Source organism: Nannospalax galili, unplaced genomic scaffold (assembly GCF_000622305.1).
Source record: "Nannospalax galili isolate Female #2095 unplaced genomic scaffold, S.galili_v1.0 scaffold231, whole genome shotgun sequence".
NCBI lineage: Eukaryota > Metazoa > Chordata > Mammalia > Rodentia > Spalacidae > Nannospalax > Nannospalax galili.
In genome coordinates this window covers 3,123,225-3,140,144 of record NW_008330120.1, presented here as the reverse complement: position 1 = coordinate 3,140,144, position 16,920 = coordinate 3,123,225, and the positions used below count along the sequence as shown (strand labels likewise).

The 16,920-nt window shown below is 50.8% G+C and overlaps 1 protein-coding gene across 2 annotated transcripts; it reads left to right on the top strand.

Moving 5' to 3' along the window:
- The first annotated feature begins 5,415 nt into the window (after positions 1-5,415).
- Pck1 (phosphoenolpyruvate carboxykinase 1) lies at positions 5,416-11,720 on the top strand. 2 transcript variants are annotated; one of them, XM_008842506.3, is made up of 10 exons: positions 5,416-5,518; positions 5,691-5,955; positions 6,358-6,539; positions 7,138-7,341; positions 7,746-7,933; positions 8,584-8,746; positions 9,443-9,667; positions 9,751-9,882; positions 10,404-10,499; positions 10,654-11,720. In XM_008842506.3, exons 2-10 carry the CDS (start codon positions 5,732-5,734, stop codon positions 11,106-11,108), a joined length of 1,869 nt encoding a protein of 622 aa, XP_008840728.1. In that variant the 5' UTR covers positions 5,416-5,518; positions 5,691-5,731; the 3' UTR covers positions 11,109-11,720. The 2 variants fall into 2 exon arrangements, with proteins under 2 accessions (XP_008840728.1, XP_029424020.1); XM_029568160.1 differs by lacking the exon at positions 7,138-7,341.
- The last annotated feature ends 5,200 nt before the right edge of the window (positions 11,721-16,920 follow it).

Genomic DNA, 16,920 nt, shown 5'->3' with positions numbered 1-16,920 from the left:
TAAATAAATATTTTTAAAAGAAGGAAAAAATATGCAAACAAATCGTGGCACTCTCAAGAAAGAGGCTGGTAATGGGATTCTTCAAGGTCATGAGCTCTCAGCCAACACCATGCATGGTCTTGAGGCTCCCCAGATCTTGCTGAGGAGCACAGAGACCTGTCCCAAGGACAGGTGAGTGAGTGTTAGAGACCCTTCTGTATCTGAGGTGGGCTTTGGATACCCTCTCGCTATGCTGCCCCCAACTTTTTCCTGCATTTTCAAATAAAGTACTAGACTACAAGGTCTTTAAAAAAAGAAGTGAAATCCATGGAACATGAAATGAACATTTAAAGATCTGCAATTTTAGCTGGGCGTGGTGGTGCCTGCCTTTAATCCCAGCACTTGGGAGGCAGAAGCAGGTGTATCTCTGTGAGTTCGAGGCCAGCCTGGCCTACATAGCAAGTTCCAAGATAGCTGGGGCTACAGGGAGACCCTGTCTCAAAAAGACAAAAAAATCCTACAATTTAGTGACATCCATCCATTTGCAATGTTGTCCAATCACCCTTTTGTCTGGTTCCAAAACATCTAAGGGAACCAATGAAATGTGTTAAGGATCTTTGTAATCATAGGGTTCACTGTTCATTCAGCTGCCAATCCCCCCACCCGCAAGCAGGCTGTACAGATTGTGGTTTGCCTATAATGTAGAACATCTAAATATTTATCCCTGACAAACACAGTTGGGGTGGATGACCCGAATGGCCCTGGTGACGATTCCAGGGCCCAACGCTGCAGGGCTGAGCCATGTTTTCCTGTTGACGGGAACTTCCACACAGGGGTCAGCCAGGTGCCCCTCTAGTAGAGACCCTGAGTGACTTGCAAAAATGCTTTGGCTCTAGCATGGTGGACTCATGCAGCTCCTTTCCTGTTACTTCTAAAAACCCTGTTGCCCTTTGCTTTGTCAGTAGGTGTCCTTGTGAATTTGGATTTCCAGAAAGGAAGGGTCTCTTGTCCTCCCACCCCATTCTGGTGGAAGGAACCCCTCAATCACGTTCTGCGGGTGAGAGATGCAGCTTAGGGATCTGGAGGACAGGATTTGCATCATGACTGATAGAATGAGTGGACTCCTGCATTTCCTGGCTGTGATATTCCTGCCCTCACTAAGACCCAATATGAACCTGAGGTCCACACTGGTGGAGTTAGAGCTCTGTGAATGAACAGGGTCCTGGGCATATATCTCTGCAGGAGGCTTGGTGGGATCCCCAGCCCTGGATAGCACCATCTAGAATTCAAAGCCATGCTCAGCTGTGGCATGGATACTCTTTTATTGGCCTCCAGGGAACCAAGGATCACCAAGGCATGTCCCAATCTCTGTGGCCAGGCTACCCTGCCAGGAGACCCTAGGAAGTTTCTGACACTGCTCTCTGACCCACTTGGAACACAGCCACCACTCACTTGTTACATGTGTTGGATCTTGGTGGGTCCTGCCCTGGATTTGTCTTTTCTGAGACAGGTTCTCATGTAGCACAGGCTAGTCTTGAACTCATGTAGTCAGTGACAACCTTGGGCTCCTTCTCCTCCTGCCCCCATCTCCTTCCTGAGTGCTGTGATTACAGACACGCACCATCATGCTTGGTTTATAGGATGCTGGGAATGAACCCAGGGCCTTATGCATTCTAGGCAAGCACTCTACCAACTGAGCCAACCCCCAACCCTCAGACTGCGTATTAACCACTGCATTCCTTGAGACCCACTTCCCAGAGCCCTGGTGACAGCCTGCCTAGAGGAAGAATTGGGCTGCTGCCCTGCCCAGCCCTGTGCTGACAGCCATGTTTACCTGCCCAGAAGGCCAAGGGCATCAGGAAGGCCAGACCCTGGCTTGGGGGCCCAGGGGACTTGGCTTTGAAAGTTTCCTTGACTGTGTGGGTCAGTGACAGCTGTACCCTGGCTGCAGAGGACATGGATGAGCGGTCTGGGAAGGAAGGTACTTGTGACCTCAGAGCTCAAAGTCACTGTCTGTCATCCCTATTGATCCCAGTCTATATGCAAATACAGTCCTGATGCCCCCCACAGGAGGTGAATCGCAGGCATGGGATGGATGAGGTACATGCAGCCTCTTTTGTAATAGAACATTGTTGAGTCAAACTCATCAATCTCCTGCCTCTGCCTCCCGAGGGAGTAGAGGTATGTACCACTATACCTGGCAGGATATTTCCTAAAGCATTCAGTACTCCACCATGTGCATGGGATGGCTGTGTGATTGGTAGGGCCAATTGCAGACCAAAAACACAGGGTCCCTGGTTGCAAAAGGATGAAACAATATTTTGTTTCTCTTTCTTCCTCAGCCTGTCTACCTGCTGTGACTTATCTAATTTGCTAGTTAATGTCACAGTCCCTCAGACACCAGGGCACCCACAGGAGTCAGTACCGTTGCTCAAAGACACCTGGACCAATCCACCTCCCTCTAGGGAAGTCAAAGCCCTTGTCAGGAGTGGAGAGTGGTAGGTCATTGGGCAGAGTGACCATGAAATCCCAAGGACAGAGCATACCCCCTTCCAAGGGCCAGGCATGCTCACGACTCATTCTGGAGATGAGTATGCAGTAGGTGCTCAATGTGTGCTTAATGGTGAAGTCTTGGAGGCATATAGAGGAAATGCATATCCTTGGCTTACAGTTTGTAGACACATCCAGATAAATGTTTGCTCAAGGGCAGTAGGAGTAGGAGTGGTTTAGCTAGTGTTGCTGAGTGAAAGTGTGTAATTTCCTTTTTGAGTCTCAGTTTCCTGATCTCCAAATGAGAACGATAATAAAGGGAGTTACAGATCAGAGAAAACCATACAACCCACTGCTAGGAAGATCGTCCTCTCGAGAGCTGGAGACCCAGTGGGGGCTGGAGAAAATGTGGTTTAGTAAATGAGACTTCAAGTGCTTCTTCGCCTTGTTTGAGTTGTTGGATTTCCTGCTCGAGGCTGCTGCTGGCACGATGTTGCTGAGCTAACTGGTAGAGCAGCTTCCAGAAGGAGAAGGGAACAAGGCAGTCTAGTTTTGAAACTATTTCTCAGGGCCTGGTCTTCCTTTCCAAAACCATTTTACACCTGGACACAACTTTTTACAGACTTCATAGAGAGCTGCCCTGACTTAAGGACCTAAATAGGTTTTGAAAGTCTAGAAGGTCTCTATAATGTTCGCTCCCCAAAACCACAGGGGAAACTCCCACCCTGCGGGCATCCCTGGTCCCCACTTGCCCTGTGGAGACACTAAACACCCACACGAGGCGGGCTGAGGGTTCCAGGGAAGCTCCCCAGCAAGATAGTCTCCTGGCTGGCCCTGAGCAGAAAACCAACATTGAGGACTTAGTTGGGGCTTGTCATGGGAAAAGAAGAGCCGGAAAGGCATCCTGTAGCCCAGAGGGAAAGGCTGCTGGGTGAGGGCCCCTTGGGCCCCAGAGTGTCCTGGGCCGGGGTGAGGATAATTTGCCTGGTTAGTGCCTGCATCCTCAGTCATGCTCTCTATTCTTCCAGAAAACTGTGGGCCTCAAGGTCAGTTTGCAGCCCCATACTGGCTTTTGACATTTCGACAAGGGACCACGTGGGCAGTGCTGCACCCTTGCATAGCACATGAGGAGATAGTGAACTGATCAGAGGGTCATGGCAGGACAAGCTGAGCTGTTTCCCTCGCAGGAGACTCATGGCAGAGACGCCTTGGATTTATACTTAAAACCCACCCAATTAAGTCTTATTTTGTTTTCAAAAGAGTGTTTCACCAATCTCACTTGTTTTCAACCTGTATGCTCGCTGGGAACTCAGACGGATGATGATTTTATCACAAAGTGGGACTTGGTCAGTAAGGCAATAGACGTCAGTAGAGCCAAAGTGTATGCGGTTGTGCATGCAAATGGCTGGTCTTGCCCACGTTTGATGTGGAGAACAGACCCCTCGGCCACTAAGCAGGACATCCTGCTTAGCTTTAGACCCAGTGTGAGTTTACATAGGGCAAGGCCACCCCTCATGAGCAGTCCCAGCGGCCTGAAGGGGAAGTGCCCCATTTTGAAAGACTGGTTGAATGAAACCCCATGAGGCTGGCAATTTTGGTGCAAGAGGTGATGGGTGTTCACCTGACATTGCACAGTGGTGAGCCAACCACTGAAGCTTAGGTCAAAAGCACTCGGTCTGAGATGGCCCCTCACAGTGCCTCCAATCTGACGCACATTTTAGCAAACAGAAACACAGTTGTCTGTTGCATCATCCTCCTGCCCATAGGGAGGTGGGACAAGTCCCCACCACCTTCTCTGAGGCCAGCTGTGGGGAGCTGGGCCGGGCAACCCCTTCCCCTGACTTCTCACTTACTTCTCTCTAAGCTCTAGTGAGCAAGCTCAGCAGCTCATTCAAATGGACCGAAGGTCCACTCTCTTGCAAAGTGGATTCTTTACCAGTGTGGTAAAGGTCTCATTGCTCAAGTGGAGCCCAAGAGAACCGTCAAGCTCCCTCCACTCCCCAGACTCTCAGCCTTAACAAGAGGAGCAAACTGTGTCTGGGCCTCTCTGGGGGCAACTAGCCCAGGACTTCTTGAGGAGAACATGGAAGTTTCTAGAAAAATTGTACTTCACCAGGGGTGACATGGTGCTCCACAGCCTAGCTTGACTGCATGCATACCCTTCCTCTAGCTCCTACCCGCCAGCTGGAAGTTGCACCGAGGGGACATCTCAGGACATTTACTTTATATAACAGGCCTAACACAAACGACAGAATGTATGAACTCCAGTCGGGGGGCTATGGGAGGGTGCCAAAGGGGGAAGGGGGATGGGCGTATAAAGATGATTTTCTGTATGAAATACATAAAAATTCAATGAAAAAAAAAAAACAACCACTCAGAACATGAATGAGGCAGGCAGCAACTCCTGGAGGTGGCCAGGGGACCCAGTAGGTACCCAGCAGGCGCCTCTGCTAACTTAACTGTTGGAGATGTTTGCTGAGAAGGTGCAAATTCTCAAAGCTGTTTTTTTTCTCATGACCTTTGACTGTAGAGTGACACCTCACAGCTGCAGTGTTTTGACAACCAGCAGGCGCTGGCACACAAAATGTGCTGCCAACAACATATAAAGTCCAGGAGGTGCCCCGGCCAGCCTTGTCCTTGACCCTCACCTGCCAATCAAAGAAAGGGTGTGTGTTTTGCATCAGCAACAGGCAGGGTCAAAGTTTAGTCAATCAAATGTTGTGTAAGGATTCACTATGGCCGGCAGAGGGGCAGGAGATCTCCCAACATTCATTAACATCCTCCAGTTCAATCATTATCTCCCTGGAGTTTATTGTGGTAAGTGGGTCCCAAACCTCGCTGACCATGGCCGTGATCCAGAGACCTACCCCTGACGTCAGGGGCGAGCCTCCGGGTGCAGCTAAGGGGCAGGGCCATCCTCTGGCACAGTATTTAAAGCTTGGAGGCCTGGCCACCAAGCACGGCCTTCCCTCTGGGAACACGCCCTCAGCCAGAAGGGAGAACCCAGCAAGGTGCCTTCAGAACTCTGATCCAGACCTTCCAAAGGAGGGTAGGTAAAGCCTTTTCATTCACATCTCTGAAAACAGGGACACTGGCACAATTTGCTTTCTTTTATCTTTATAGCCACAACTCCCTAGCCACATGCAACCCATACAAAGTCCACAGAGGGCTGGAGGGATCCCATGGTGTTGGTGTTCAGGAACCTGTGTTTTCTGTTTCAGGTGACGCCAGTATCCTTACCTCTCTCCACACACCTGCAGACATGCCTCCTCAGCTGCATAATGGTCTGGACTTCTCTTCCAAGGTTGTCCAGGGTAGCCTGGACAGCCTGCCCCGGGCAGTGAGGGAGTTCGTGGAGCAGAGCACCCAGCTGTGCCAGCCAGAACATATCCACATCTGTGATGGCTCAGAGGAGGAGTATGGGAGGCTGCTGGGACTCATGCAGGATGAGGGTATCATCCGCAAGCTGAGGAAGTACGATAACTGGTGAGTCCCCATGGCCTGCACAATCCAGCCCGCATGCTCCCTGCTTCCTCAGAGTCCCTAGAAGAAGAGTATGGGAAGGCCTCCAGGTAGCTAACACCAAGAAACTAAGTAAAATGGCCAGAACCCAGATACCCCGTGAGGTTAGCAGAGCCAGTCGGGTCCAAAATGAAAAACTCTCTGCAAACCAGAGTCTAGGTAAACATGAAAATACATCCCTGTCCTCCAGGGCTAGCTCATGGTCTAGCAAATGTTCACCTGGCCAGGTCCCTGTTGACTTGACTTCCACTCTGAAAGAACATGGCCAGTGTCCTCAGTGTCCTGCAAGACTTAGGAAGAGTCTACAGGGTTAGACTGGTGCATCCTAAGGGTGCTTGGCTGAAGGAATTCCTGTTACTTTTGCAGCTGGTTGGCTCTCACCGACCCCAGGGATGTGGCCAGGATCGAAAGCAAGACGGTCATCATCACCCAGGAACAGAGAGACACAGTGCCCATCCCCAAAACCGGCCTCAGCCAGCTGGGCCACTGGATGTCAGAAGAGGACTTCGAGAAAGCATTCGATGCCAGGTTCCCAGGATGCATGAAGGGTGAGAGGCTGTCTCCGGACCAGGCAAGGGAACAGCAGCATGATGCTGTTCTGTGTACCCGACGGCCCCTGGAACTCTAGAACATGCCACAGCTTCAGGCACAGCCCAGTTCTTCACGACAGATAGTGACATATGAGTAGTAAAACGATTTCTTCCAGGCCTGGTGGTGCAGACACTCTGGAGGCTGAGGCGGGAGTGTGGAAAGTTCAAGGCCAACCTGGGCAACTTAGATTTTATTTCAAAAGAAAAACTGAAAGGAGGGTTGAGGATGTGGCTCGATGGTACAGCACTTGTCTGGGTTCAATCCTTAGTACCAAATAACAGACAAATAGGTAAACGTATAAATGAAATGATTTCTACCCAGGTTTATGTAAAGCAGCCTAGTGTAACCAAATGAAAAGTTCACGAAAACTTTAATTTCAGTATTTCGCTCGCTCACTTTCTAAGCGCCTAAAGCAGGGCCTAGGAAGCGAGAAGACATGATGCGGCCAAATGGAAGACATAGTCATGAGTCCTGTTAGGAAGATAGTGCTGGGGGTGGGGGAGCTTTGTGAGTCCCGGTGGCGTCTCACCTGCTCCCATCCATCTGCTTCCATAGGTCGTACCATGTATGTCATTCCATTTAGCATGGGACCACTCAGCTCGCCTCTGGCCAAGATTGGCATCGAACTGACAGACTCACCCTATGTGGTAGCCAGCATGAGGATCATGACTCGGATGGGGACACCTGTGCTGGAGGCCCTGGGCGACAAGGAGTTTATCAAGGGCCTCCACTCTGTGGGGTGTCCTCTGCCCTTAAAAAGTAAGCCCATCCTTTCCAAATCTAAAGAGAATGGAGGGGTTGGGACTGTGGCTCAGCTGATAGGGTGCTTGCATAGCATACAGGAGGCCCTGGGTTTGATCCCCAGCACCACAAAGAGCTGGTATGATGGTGCATGTCTGCCATCCCAGCATTGGGGATGTAGAACCAGGAGGATCAGATGTTCAAGGTCATCCTGTCTGCCATCCCAGCATTGGGGATGTAGAACCAGGAGGATCAGATGTTCAAGGTCATCCTGTCTGCCATCCCAGCATTGGGGATGTAGAACCAGGAGGATCAGATGTTCAAGGTCATCCCCAGCTCTCTAGTGAGTTTAAGACCAGCCTGGGCTGCATGAGACCTAAGCACGGACATGTATCACACACTCACGTGCTGCTTGTTCACAGAGCCTTTAGTCAACAACTGGGCCTGCAACCCCGAGATGACCCTGATTGCTCACCTCCCGGACCGCAGAGAGATTGTCTCATTTGGAAGTGGATATGGTGGGAACTCGCTGCTCGGGAAGAAGTGTTTTGCACTCCGGATTGCCAGCCGGCTGGCCAAGGAGGAAGGGTGGCTGGCAGAGCACATGCTGGTATGTGACCAGGAGATCCTGAACTGAGGGTTCGGGGGCCTGTAAGTGGCAAAGGGGAGCCATACCTTGGTTCCCTGCTCTGTGAGGGCTCTTGGGCAGAGTGGGGGAAATCCCACCACCGATGCTGAGCACCCTAAGTGCATCCCTTTTGAAGGTGCTTAGACACATTGGAGTAGCAGTGGTCTTGTGGGATTTTATTCTTTTGAACTCATTAGTTTAAAAAAGATCTCGGGGGTCTATCTTTGGGGAGATTCTAGGGGCGTTCCAAGGTCTCTTGGCAGGAGGAAACGTAGATCTTCATTGTTTCCCCAGCCTCTCCTCTTCTCCTTCTTCTCTTCTTCCTCTCTCTCCCTCCCTCCCTCCCTCCATCCATCCATCCCTTCCTCCCTCCCTCCTTTCCACTATCCCTTCTTCCCTCCTTCCCTCCCTCCATTCATCCCTCCTCTCCCTTAGTTCAAAGGACAGGCCCACCTTTCTATTGAAAGTCTCTCTCTCTCTCTTGCTCTCTCTCTCTCTCGCTCTCTCTCTCTCTCGCTCTCTCTCTCATAATTAGTACATGTGAATTATATAGAGCAATCTGTTTCATTGTGACCATTTCATACATGTATGTTAAGAACCAAGGATTGTAATTCAGAGTCCCGTCCCTGCAGATCCTAGGCATAACCAACCCTGAGGGCAGAAAGAAGTACCTGGCAGCAGCTTTCCCCAGCGCCTGCGGGAAGACCAACCTGGCCATGATGAACCCTACTCTCCCTGGATGGAAAGTCGAATGTGTGGGTGATGACATCGCCTGGATGAAGTTTGATGCCCAAGGTAAGTCTGCAGGCCTGGTTGGTGATGGTCATGACCCCGGTGAGTGACCAGTCTTCACCCCCGTTTTGCAAGTCCCCGGAACTGAGTGCTGAGTGTGTGAATATGTGAGCTCAGAGTCTTCGGGGCCTCAGCAGTGTGTGTCCTGTGGGCATTTTGTGAGAACCATATGGGTAGAATGGGTGTAAGTGGCTGCTTGCTTACACACACAAACATCTATTAAGATGTTATTGCTGGTCCATGAGATGGCTCAGCGGGTAAAGGCGCTTGCTGCCAACCCTGATGACCTGAGCTTAAGCCCTGGAATCCATATGGTGGAAGGAGAGAACTGACTTCTGAAAGTTGTCCTCTGACCCTCACATGTGCAGGGTGGAACATGCTCACGTGCCCTCCCCTATGTGCTCACACGCGTGTGTGCACGCACGCGCACGCAGCACGCGCGCACACACACACACACACACACACACACACACACAAATAAAATGAGGAAAGGGATGTGTTGCTGCAACACTGAGGAGGGAGAAAGCCGCACAAGTCTCAGAGTTGAATGTGATGTGTGGGACGAAGTGGACGTCTACGGAGTTTAGGAAAAGGAGGAGAAAGATGCGAGAATTCGGTCCACACTGTAGCCTGGTGAGGCGGAGGAACTTGGCTATGCTTGGCTCGCATTCACGTCTCCCACGGCTTATGACTCTCTAGGTAACTTAAGGGCTATCAACCCAGAAAATGGCTTCTTTGGGGTTGCCCCTGGCACCTCTGTGAAAACAAATCCCAATGCCATCAAGACCATTCAAAAAAACACCATCTTCACCAACGTGGCTGAGACCAGTGATGGGGGTGTTTACTGGGAAGGCATTGATGAGCCGCTGGCCCAGAGTGTCACCATCACCTCCTGGAGAAACAAGGAGTGGAGTCCACAGGATGGTGAGTCACCTCCAGGGGCTGCGCTCTGGGTGGTAAGTGCCCGTTTGGGCCCTTCACTAAGGAACATCTCTCTTTCGCTGTAGGGGAACCTTGTGCCCATCCCAACTCGAGATTCTGCACCCCTGCTAGCCAGTGCCCCATCATTGATCCTGCCTGGGAGTCTCCAGAGGGTGTGCCCATCGAGGGCATCATCTTCGGTGGCCGCAGACCTGCAGGTGAGGCCTCTTCCATTCAGGCTAGGGAACCAGGGTATTGTGAGCCAGAAAATCGTTCTTTTTCTGACCTGGTCTGAGAGCACCAAAAACTTCATTCTCCTAAATCTAGACTAATGGGCAAGCTCAAACATAAGGCCAGCTGTCTGGTCCACCAATAGCCTTTCTGGATCTGTGATCTAAAGTAGTTTAAGCCAGGGTTCTGGTTCACCGAGTGACTTCGCTGGTGTGACTTGGCTTAGCAATTTCTTGTGTATTCACTCTGCAAATGTAAAATTAGCTCAACAAAAAAAGATGGTGCTTATCAGGCCAGGGTGATCCCAGCATGTGGGAGGCTGAGGTGGGAGGACTGCTGTGATTTCAAGGCTAGCCTGGGCTACATAGAGAATTTTAAGGCAGTGTGGGCTAAAGTATGAGACCTCCTCAACCAAAAATGATGCCGTATGTTTGAATGATGGCATAGCATCATTTGTCCTAGAGTCCGAATGTCCTAGTCATTATGGACCACTTTCTCTCTGCTTAAGGCATCCCCCTGGTCTATGAAGCTCTCAACTGGCAGCATGGCGTGTTTGTGGGGGCAGCCATGAGGTCAGAGGCCACAGCTGCTGCTGAACACAAAGGTGAGTCAAAGTTGGGGCCCAAAGCCTCAGGAAAAGGGGATTAGAACACGTTCCACTGTGTCTTCTGTGAAGAAAGAGGAAGAGAGCACTCAGCATGCTGGGGTGGACAGTGGTCAGCACTGGTTACCAGAGCTCCTTCTGTTCTGTATGACAGGCAAGGTCATCATGCATGACCCCTTTGCGATGCGGCCTTTCTTTGGCTACAACTTTGGCAAGTATCTGGGTCACTGGCTGAGCATGGCCCACCGTCCAGCAGCCAAGCTGCCCAAGATCTTCCATGTCAACTGGTTCCGGAAGGGCAAAGATGGCGAGTTCCTCTGGCCGGGCTTTGGAGAGAACGTCCGGGTACTGGAGTGGATGTTCAACAGGATTGATGGAAAAGACTGCGCCAAGCTCACACCTATCGGCTATGTCCCTAAGGACAACGCCCTGAACCTCAAAGGCCTAGGGGACGTCAATGTGGAGGAACTGTTCGGAATCTCCAAGGAGTTCTGGGAGAAGGAGGTGGAGGAGATTGAGAGGTATCTGGAAGATCAAGTGAATGCCGACCTTCCCTATGAAATTGAGAGAGAGCTCCAGGCCCTGAAGCAAAGAATCAGCCAGATATAATGAGAAGCTGGGGGTGCCTTTAGAGTTAGCCCTTCCCACCCAGAGCATGGGCTGGGAGCTGGAGGAAACCAGCCTGCCCCAGCTTCCAGATAGCAACCACAAGGCTGAGCAGATCAGAAAAGCACCGTTCATTAGTCAGATGAGAACCACAGGGAAGAGCAGAGACAGTGAGACTGGGAGGGAAAATCACAACACGCCTCCGAAATTCACATCCGACACAGATTTTGTTGAACTTCAAGGTCACTCAGGAATCCAGTTTTTCACTTTAGCTGTAGCAGTTAGCTGAAATGCTTAAAAAAATACTTGAGCTGTATATTTATATGTGTGTGCATGTGTGTGTGTGTGCGTGTGTGTGTGCGTGCGTGTGTGTGTGTGTGTGTGTGTGTACCCATCTGTCCTGTTGTCTACAATATATTTAATACCTTCAGAAAAAAAATTCTTGGGCAAGTTTCTCCACTAGTTGCTATTAGGAAGACATGTTGCTTTGTTACTATGTTTAAATTATTTTTATATACTGCCCTTCCTTATGTTTCTTTACATAATCACAATAGGTACCCTGATCAGTTCTAGGGGAAAAAAAAAATCACAAAATAAATTTTTATAGAAAAGGTGGATTTGGTCTGCTTGGTTTTTCCCCCTAACTCTAATCATAAAAGACAGCGTTCTGATTAAACACTTTGCAGTTCGAATCCTGCTTCCCTGAAACCGTGAGGCTTCACAGCACCCCCTTGAAAGGGGGAGAATTATCAGCGGGGGACAGGAAGCAGCAGCCGGAAGATAGCTGGGAGGGGACAGCAGACGGGGCCGCTTCCTGTGTGCTAAGTCCGTGACGCCACTAGTTGGTGCTGTTTACCAACTTTACAGATACACCCGTCAGCTTGCACAGCAGGACCCAGACAGTTTAACACGAGTTCTGAGGAGAACTTTAGTCTGGAGGCTCAGCCTTCTCTAAGAACTGCACCGTGGACAGTCGCTTTTCTCTTTAAGCCCTGTTTTGAGTAGTACTTTCTCAGTTTCTATGGGCAGGATGGAGGGTGGGAAGAAAAACAGAAGGAGAGCCCTGAAGTTCTGCCATACAAGCATTAAGTACACGCCTTCTGTGTACCGAGCAGAGGCTCTGCCATAGGCTGCCCGGGAAGGGAGATGGCCTGGCTTGGCACAGGTCAGCCTCAAGCCCTTCCTGGGTCTTCTCTGCTCCTGGCGTTTATTAGTTGTTCCGAAAGTGTCCAAACAAACCATAAACTTTATATAGTGTGTCATATAGTGCGTTCACCCGGATGTTTTCCTCTCTGAAAGCAGGCCATCAGATTGCTCCACCCTCCTCCACCCCAGCTGGCCTTCTTGCACTCTTTATACACCTTGGGCCACTCCCTTCATGCCTCACCTCCACAGACCAAGGATTCCTTAGGGTGCCACATGGAGGGTGAAGCCGAGATCGCCATACTTTGAAGGTGGGGAAACTGAGACCACGAGCATCCACTGGGGCTGAGAAATCAATAGCGTTCCCTTCCCTTTTAAGGGAGACAAGACCTGAAGCACCTTCTCAGGCAAACTAGCCCATTAAAGACCAAAGCTCCCGCGGGAGACAGCTCGGTGGCATAAATGCTCTCTGCAACTTTCACACCTGTAACTTCCACTCCTGAAGGACACTTGCCACATGTTCTTTGTCTCTGGGGCCTCACATCTGAGGGAGACAAAGAGAAGTGTGTGATACGCTGGAGGACCACCCCAGCCTCCATTTCTCTGCCTGCTAGGAGCCTTCAAGGCAGTATCTGGGACCAGAGTGGCCACTAGGCAGTGGTTGGTTAAATGTCATACCAACTCCTCCAGGGCATAGGCACATGGGTATGTGTGGCAGCTGGATCGGGAGGCAGCCTTTAAAAGGACTCACTATGCTAGGAATGGTGGTGTATACCTTTAGTCTTGGCACTTGGGGGCTAGAGGCTGGTAGGTCTCTGAGTTAGAAGCCAGTCTATGTACATAGAGTTCCAGGCCATCTTGGGTACAGGGAGACCCTGTCTCGAAAAAAACAAAACTAACTAACTAGCTAGCTAACTAACTAACTAACTAACTAACTAACTATCTAAGCAAGCCTCACCATGTCACTGGCCTCTGACTCAGTTTCCCAAACCATCCTTCCTGAGTGCTCCATCTGTCTCTAAGTCCCAGTTTCCGTTAGGACCTCTGGTTACAATAACCAACAGACAACTGCCTCATTCTCACAGGCACTGAGTGGCACCTGCTGGTGGGAGGCAAGGTGGAGGCTCAAGGAGGGCTGGTGGGTAGCTAGTCACTTGGGGGTGGGGTCAACGTGGGAACAAAAGCCCAATGCCTCAGATTCTTGGCTGCCTTTCCCACGAGCCCACTTGAACTGGGACCAACTCAGGCCTGATATCTTCTGACGTCAGCAGGAGCTACCCTGGTTTGGGGCTCCTGGAACCCTGCTAAAATCTTTAAACCAGCTCACAGTGGGTCCACATGAACGCTCAGCCCATATACCAGTGGCGGAGTGCTCCATCTTCTCTTTGGTTCTCACGCCAGTTTTACAAGTGGGGAAACTGAGGCCAGGAGCCTCCACCGGGGTTGGGAACTCAGCAGTCCTTCCCTTTCTGTTTAATGGAGGCAGGATGGGATCCCTGAGCTAGAGCCCTGGGTACAGCATGGACTTGGGTTTGACATGAAGGGCTGGATCCTGGATGTCCCTTGATCTACGTCCCTGCCAGAGGCACTGGACCATGTGGAGCAGGGGGCTTTGCTGTGTCTCTGTGGCCAGCTCCTGCATTAGTGACCCTGGGTGACCTTGCCCATGGGGAAGAGCTGCCCTCCACTTCCTCCCTCTTGTTCTCCTCCCTAGCTGACAACCTCAGACCTGCAGGCTCTGCCAGCAGGGTCCTCTGATACCTTGTCTGTGCCTGCCAGGCAGTAATACTGTTGAAGACATGAGGATGAAATGGAACAGCCGGCTCAGTGCAGGCTCTGGGGTCTATTAGAGGGCCTTGGTGTGAGTTGCTGCCCTACCTCACTTCTTAGGGTGCCCTTAGGTAATTATACAGTACTCTGAGCCTCAGTTTCCTCAGTTGTAAAATGGGCATATGATCTGTACCTTCTTGGGGACAATGAAAAGATCAGATGAGCTGATTTAAGAGGGGTGTGGTGCAGAGAGGGACCCAGTGAGGACAACCATTCCCGCCTTTCTCCAGGTCTTTGGTGTTGCTGGGTAGGAGCTGCATGGGGTAGAGCTTGCTTCTCCCCTGCAGCATTGCCTTGATGACTGGCTGTGTTCAGGGGTTGAACTCCATCCTCTGTGTGGCCCCCATCTTCAATGCCCTACTCTACAGACAGCAGGGTAAGGATTGGGAGAAGACAGGCCCACCCTCCTCCACAGTTGCCTGCACTTTTCACAGGGACTTAAACAAAAGGGCCCAGTCCTTCTGACTTTAGAGGCATGTCTGGGAGCTGGAAAGGTGGCTCAGCGGTTAAGAGTTCTTGCTGCATTTACAAAAGACTTGAGTTTAACTCCCAGCATCATGTGAGGCGGCTCACAACCACCTGTAACTCCAGTTGCAGGGGGATCTAGTGCCCTTTTCTGACTTCTGTGGGTGCACACACATGCATACGTGTAGCTCAGTGGTGGGACACTTACCTAGCATGCGGGAGGCCCTAGGTTTGTGGCAACACCACAAAAAAAAAGAATAGAAAGAAAAGGAAGGGGGGAGAGGGAGCGAGGACGGAAGAAGGAAGGAAAGAGGGAAGGAAAAAATAGAATGAGAATGGCTTCCTAAGGGAAAAGCCGTGACTGACCTAAGACAGAGTATCCAGGTCCTCAAGGCCCAAACCTAGGAACTGCCCCAAAAGCCCAGTCATGGGTGCTACCTAAAGAAATTGTATTCTCCTGGCACAGACAACCAGGCAGCCATTTCAAAGGGACGATCCACCCAGGACAGTGTCTACCTCCAACCTTCCCTCACACCTGAGAGGCCTGGCCTCAGTTCTAGAATCATCTCAGGGACCACCATCTCCACTGACAGATGGTTTGCATATAACTCCTGCCTCCCCTGACCCCCATTACTCCACAACCCCCCGGGGAACTTTGCTGCAAGCTGGGGGCTCAGGCAAGCCAGGGCGCCCCTGAACAGAGAAAACCCAGATTTAATCTGACCCCCTCCAGAGATATATCCTTCCATGGGAACAAATGGGGACTGGAGGTGGAGTGCGTTTCAGAAGGGGTAAGTCAGAGCCAGGAGTTGTCTTCTATCCTGAAGTTTGGCCTGGAGTTTTCCTGCCTGGCTTTTGCAGGAAGCTTGGCTGAGTGGAGGGGGGGCTCAGGAGAAACTCAGCACAGCCCTTGTTAAGCCCCCTCCAGGCGTGTGCTGTGTCCATTTCAGGGGGGCAGCTGGGCGTGGTCAATGTACAGCTGATTAGTACAGAACCGTGTCTCCGCTTTCTGTTCTCAGCCATCTGGGCCCCTCAGCATCAGGACAAAAGCTCAGAGGTCCCTGAGATGCGCAGAGTGGGGACTTGGGGGCCGCCACAGTGGAGCAGTGGACGTCATCCAGTCCAAAGTAGCCTCGGAGTGGGGCCGGGAACATATTTGTATGACTGACTCTTCTCCCTGAGAGCTCTGCCCACGCAGCCTGGGTCCTGTGGCCCTGCTAGGCTGTGAGCCCCTTGGTAATGGGATATGCAAATGAGCCAGTGTTTGCCAGCCTGAGTGGCAGGCCTGCTCTCCTGGTGAAGCAATTTACAGCAAAATATGCTGTAAATATTTGTTCAGCTCAGGAAAATGACTTTAATTGCATAATTAAACTTGTTGTAGACTCTGCTTCCGGATGAAAGGACGGGGAGAGGCAGGCAGCCTGCAGCTGTCCCTTGAAGCTTGTTGACAGTGGGTACCAGCAGCTCACTCTGCAGACTTTGCTCGGGTCTTTCTTCCCACAGTACAACCTGGGGAACAGTCAGGGCAGGTGAAGGAAGGGGTGAGGGGAGAGAGTGGCTATGGGAGAGACAGGGAACTGAACAGACCCCCAGTCAAAGCAGTCGGGGCAACGGGCCCTAACACTGATCTCCAAACTCTAAAGAATGTTCCACCATGTGTAGACAGTGGTGACTTGATTCAAAGGTCAGTTCTCTTAAGCAGAAAAGTATCAGTTGAAGCTGGGCTGGTGAGGCAGTCTGTCATCTCAGCTGCTTGGGAGGCTGAGGCAGGATGGCAAGTTCAAGGCCAGCCTAGATCACAGGGTGAGTTCGGGATGAGCCTAAGCAGCTGGCCTAGATCACAGAGTGAGTTCAACATGAGCCTAGGCAATTTAGTGAGAACTTGTCTAAGAATTAAGAGTGAAAAAAAAAAAAAGAGGTCTGAGAGGTGGCTCAGAGGTAGAGGGTATGTCTAGCCCACATAAAGTCTTGGATTCAATTCCTAGTAATGAAAAAAAAAAAAGTAGCAACAAAGATTAGTGGAAAGAACTTTGAACTTAACTTCAAAGAAGGTGTGTCCTAAGTACTCACCCAAACCCAGCATTCTGCCAAAGTAACTACTTCTCTTTCTTTTCTTTTTCTTTTTTTTTTTTTTTATTTTTCTAAGATAAGTCCCAATCAGCCCTCAAACTTCTAGATCAGCAAGGATGACTTTGAACTTCTTTCTCCAGTGCTGGGATTACAGGCATGCACCCCCAGACTCCCATACCCAGTGTATGCAGTGATGGGGATGGAACCCAGGCCTTGGTGCATGCTGGGCAAGCACTCTACCAGCTGAGCCAGTCCCAGCCCAGCAACCATATTCTTTAGTATGAGTGAAAGGACTAGCCATGAAAGC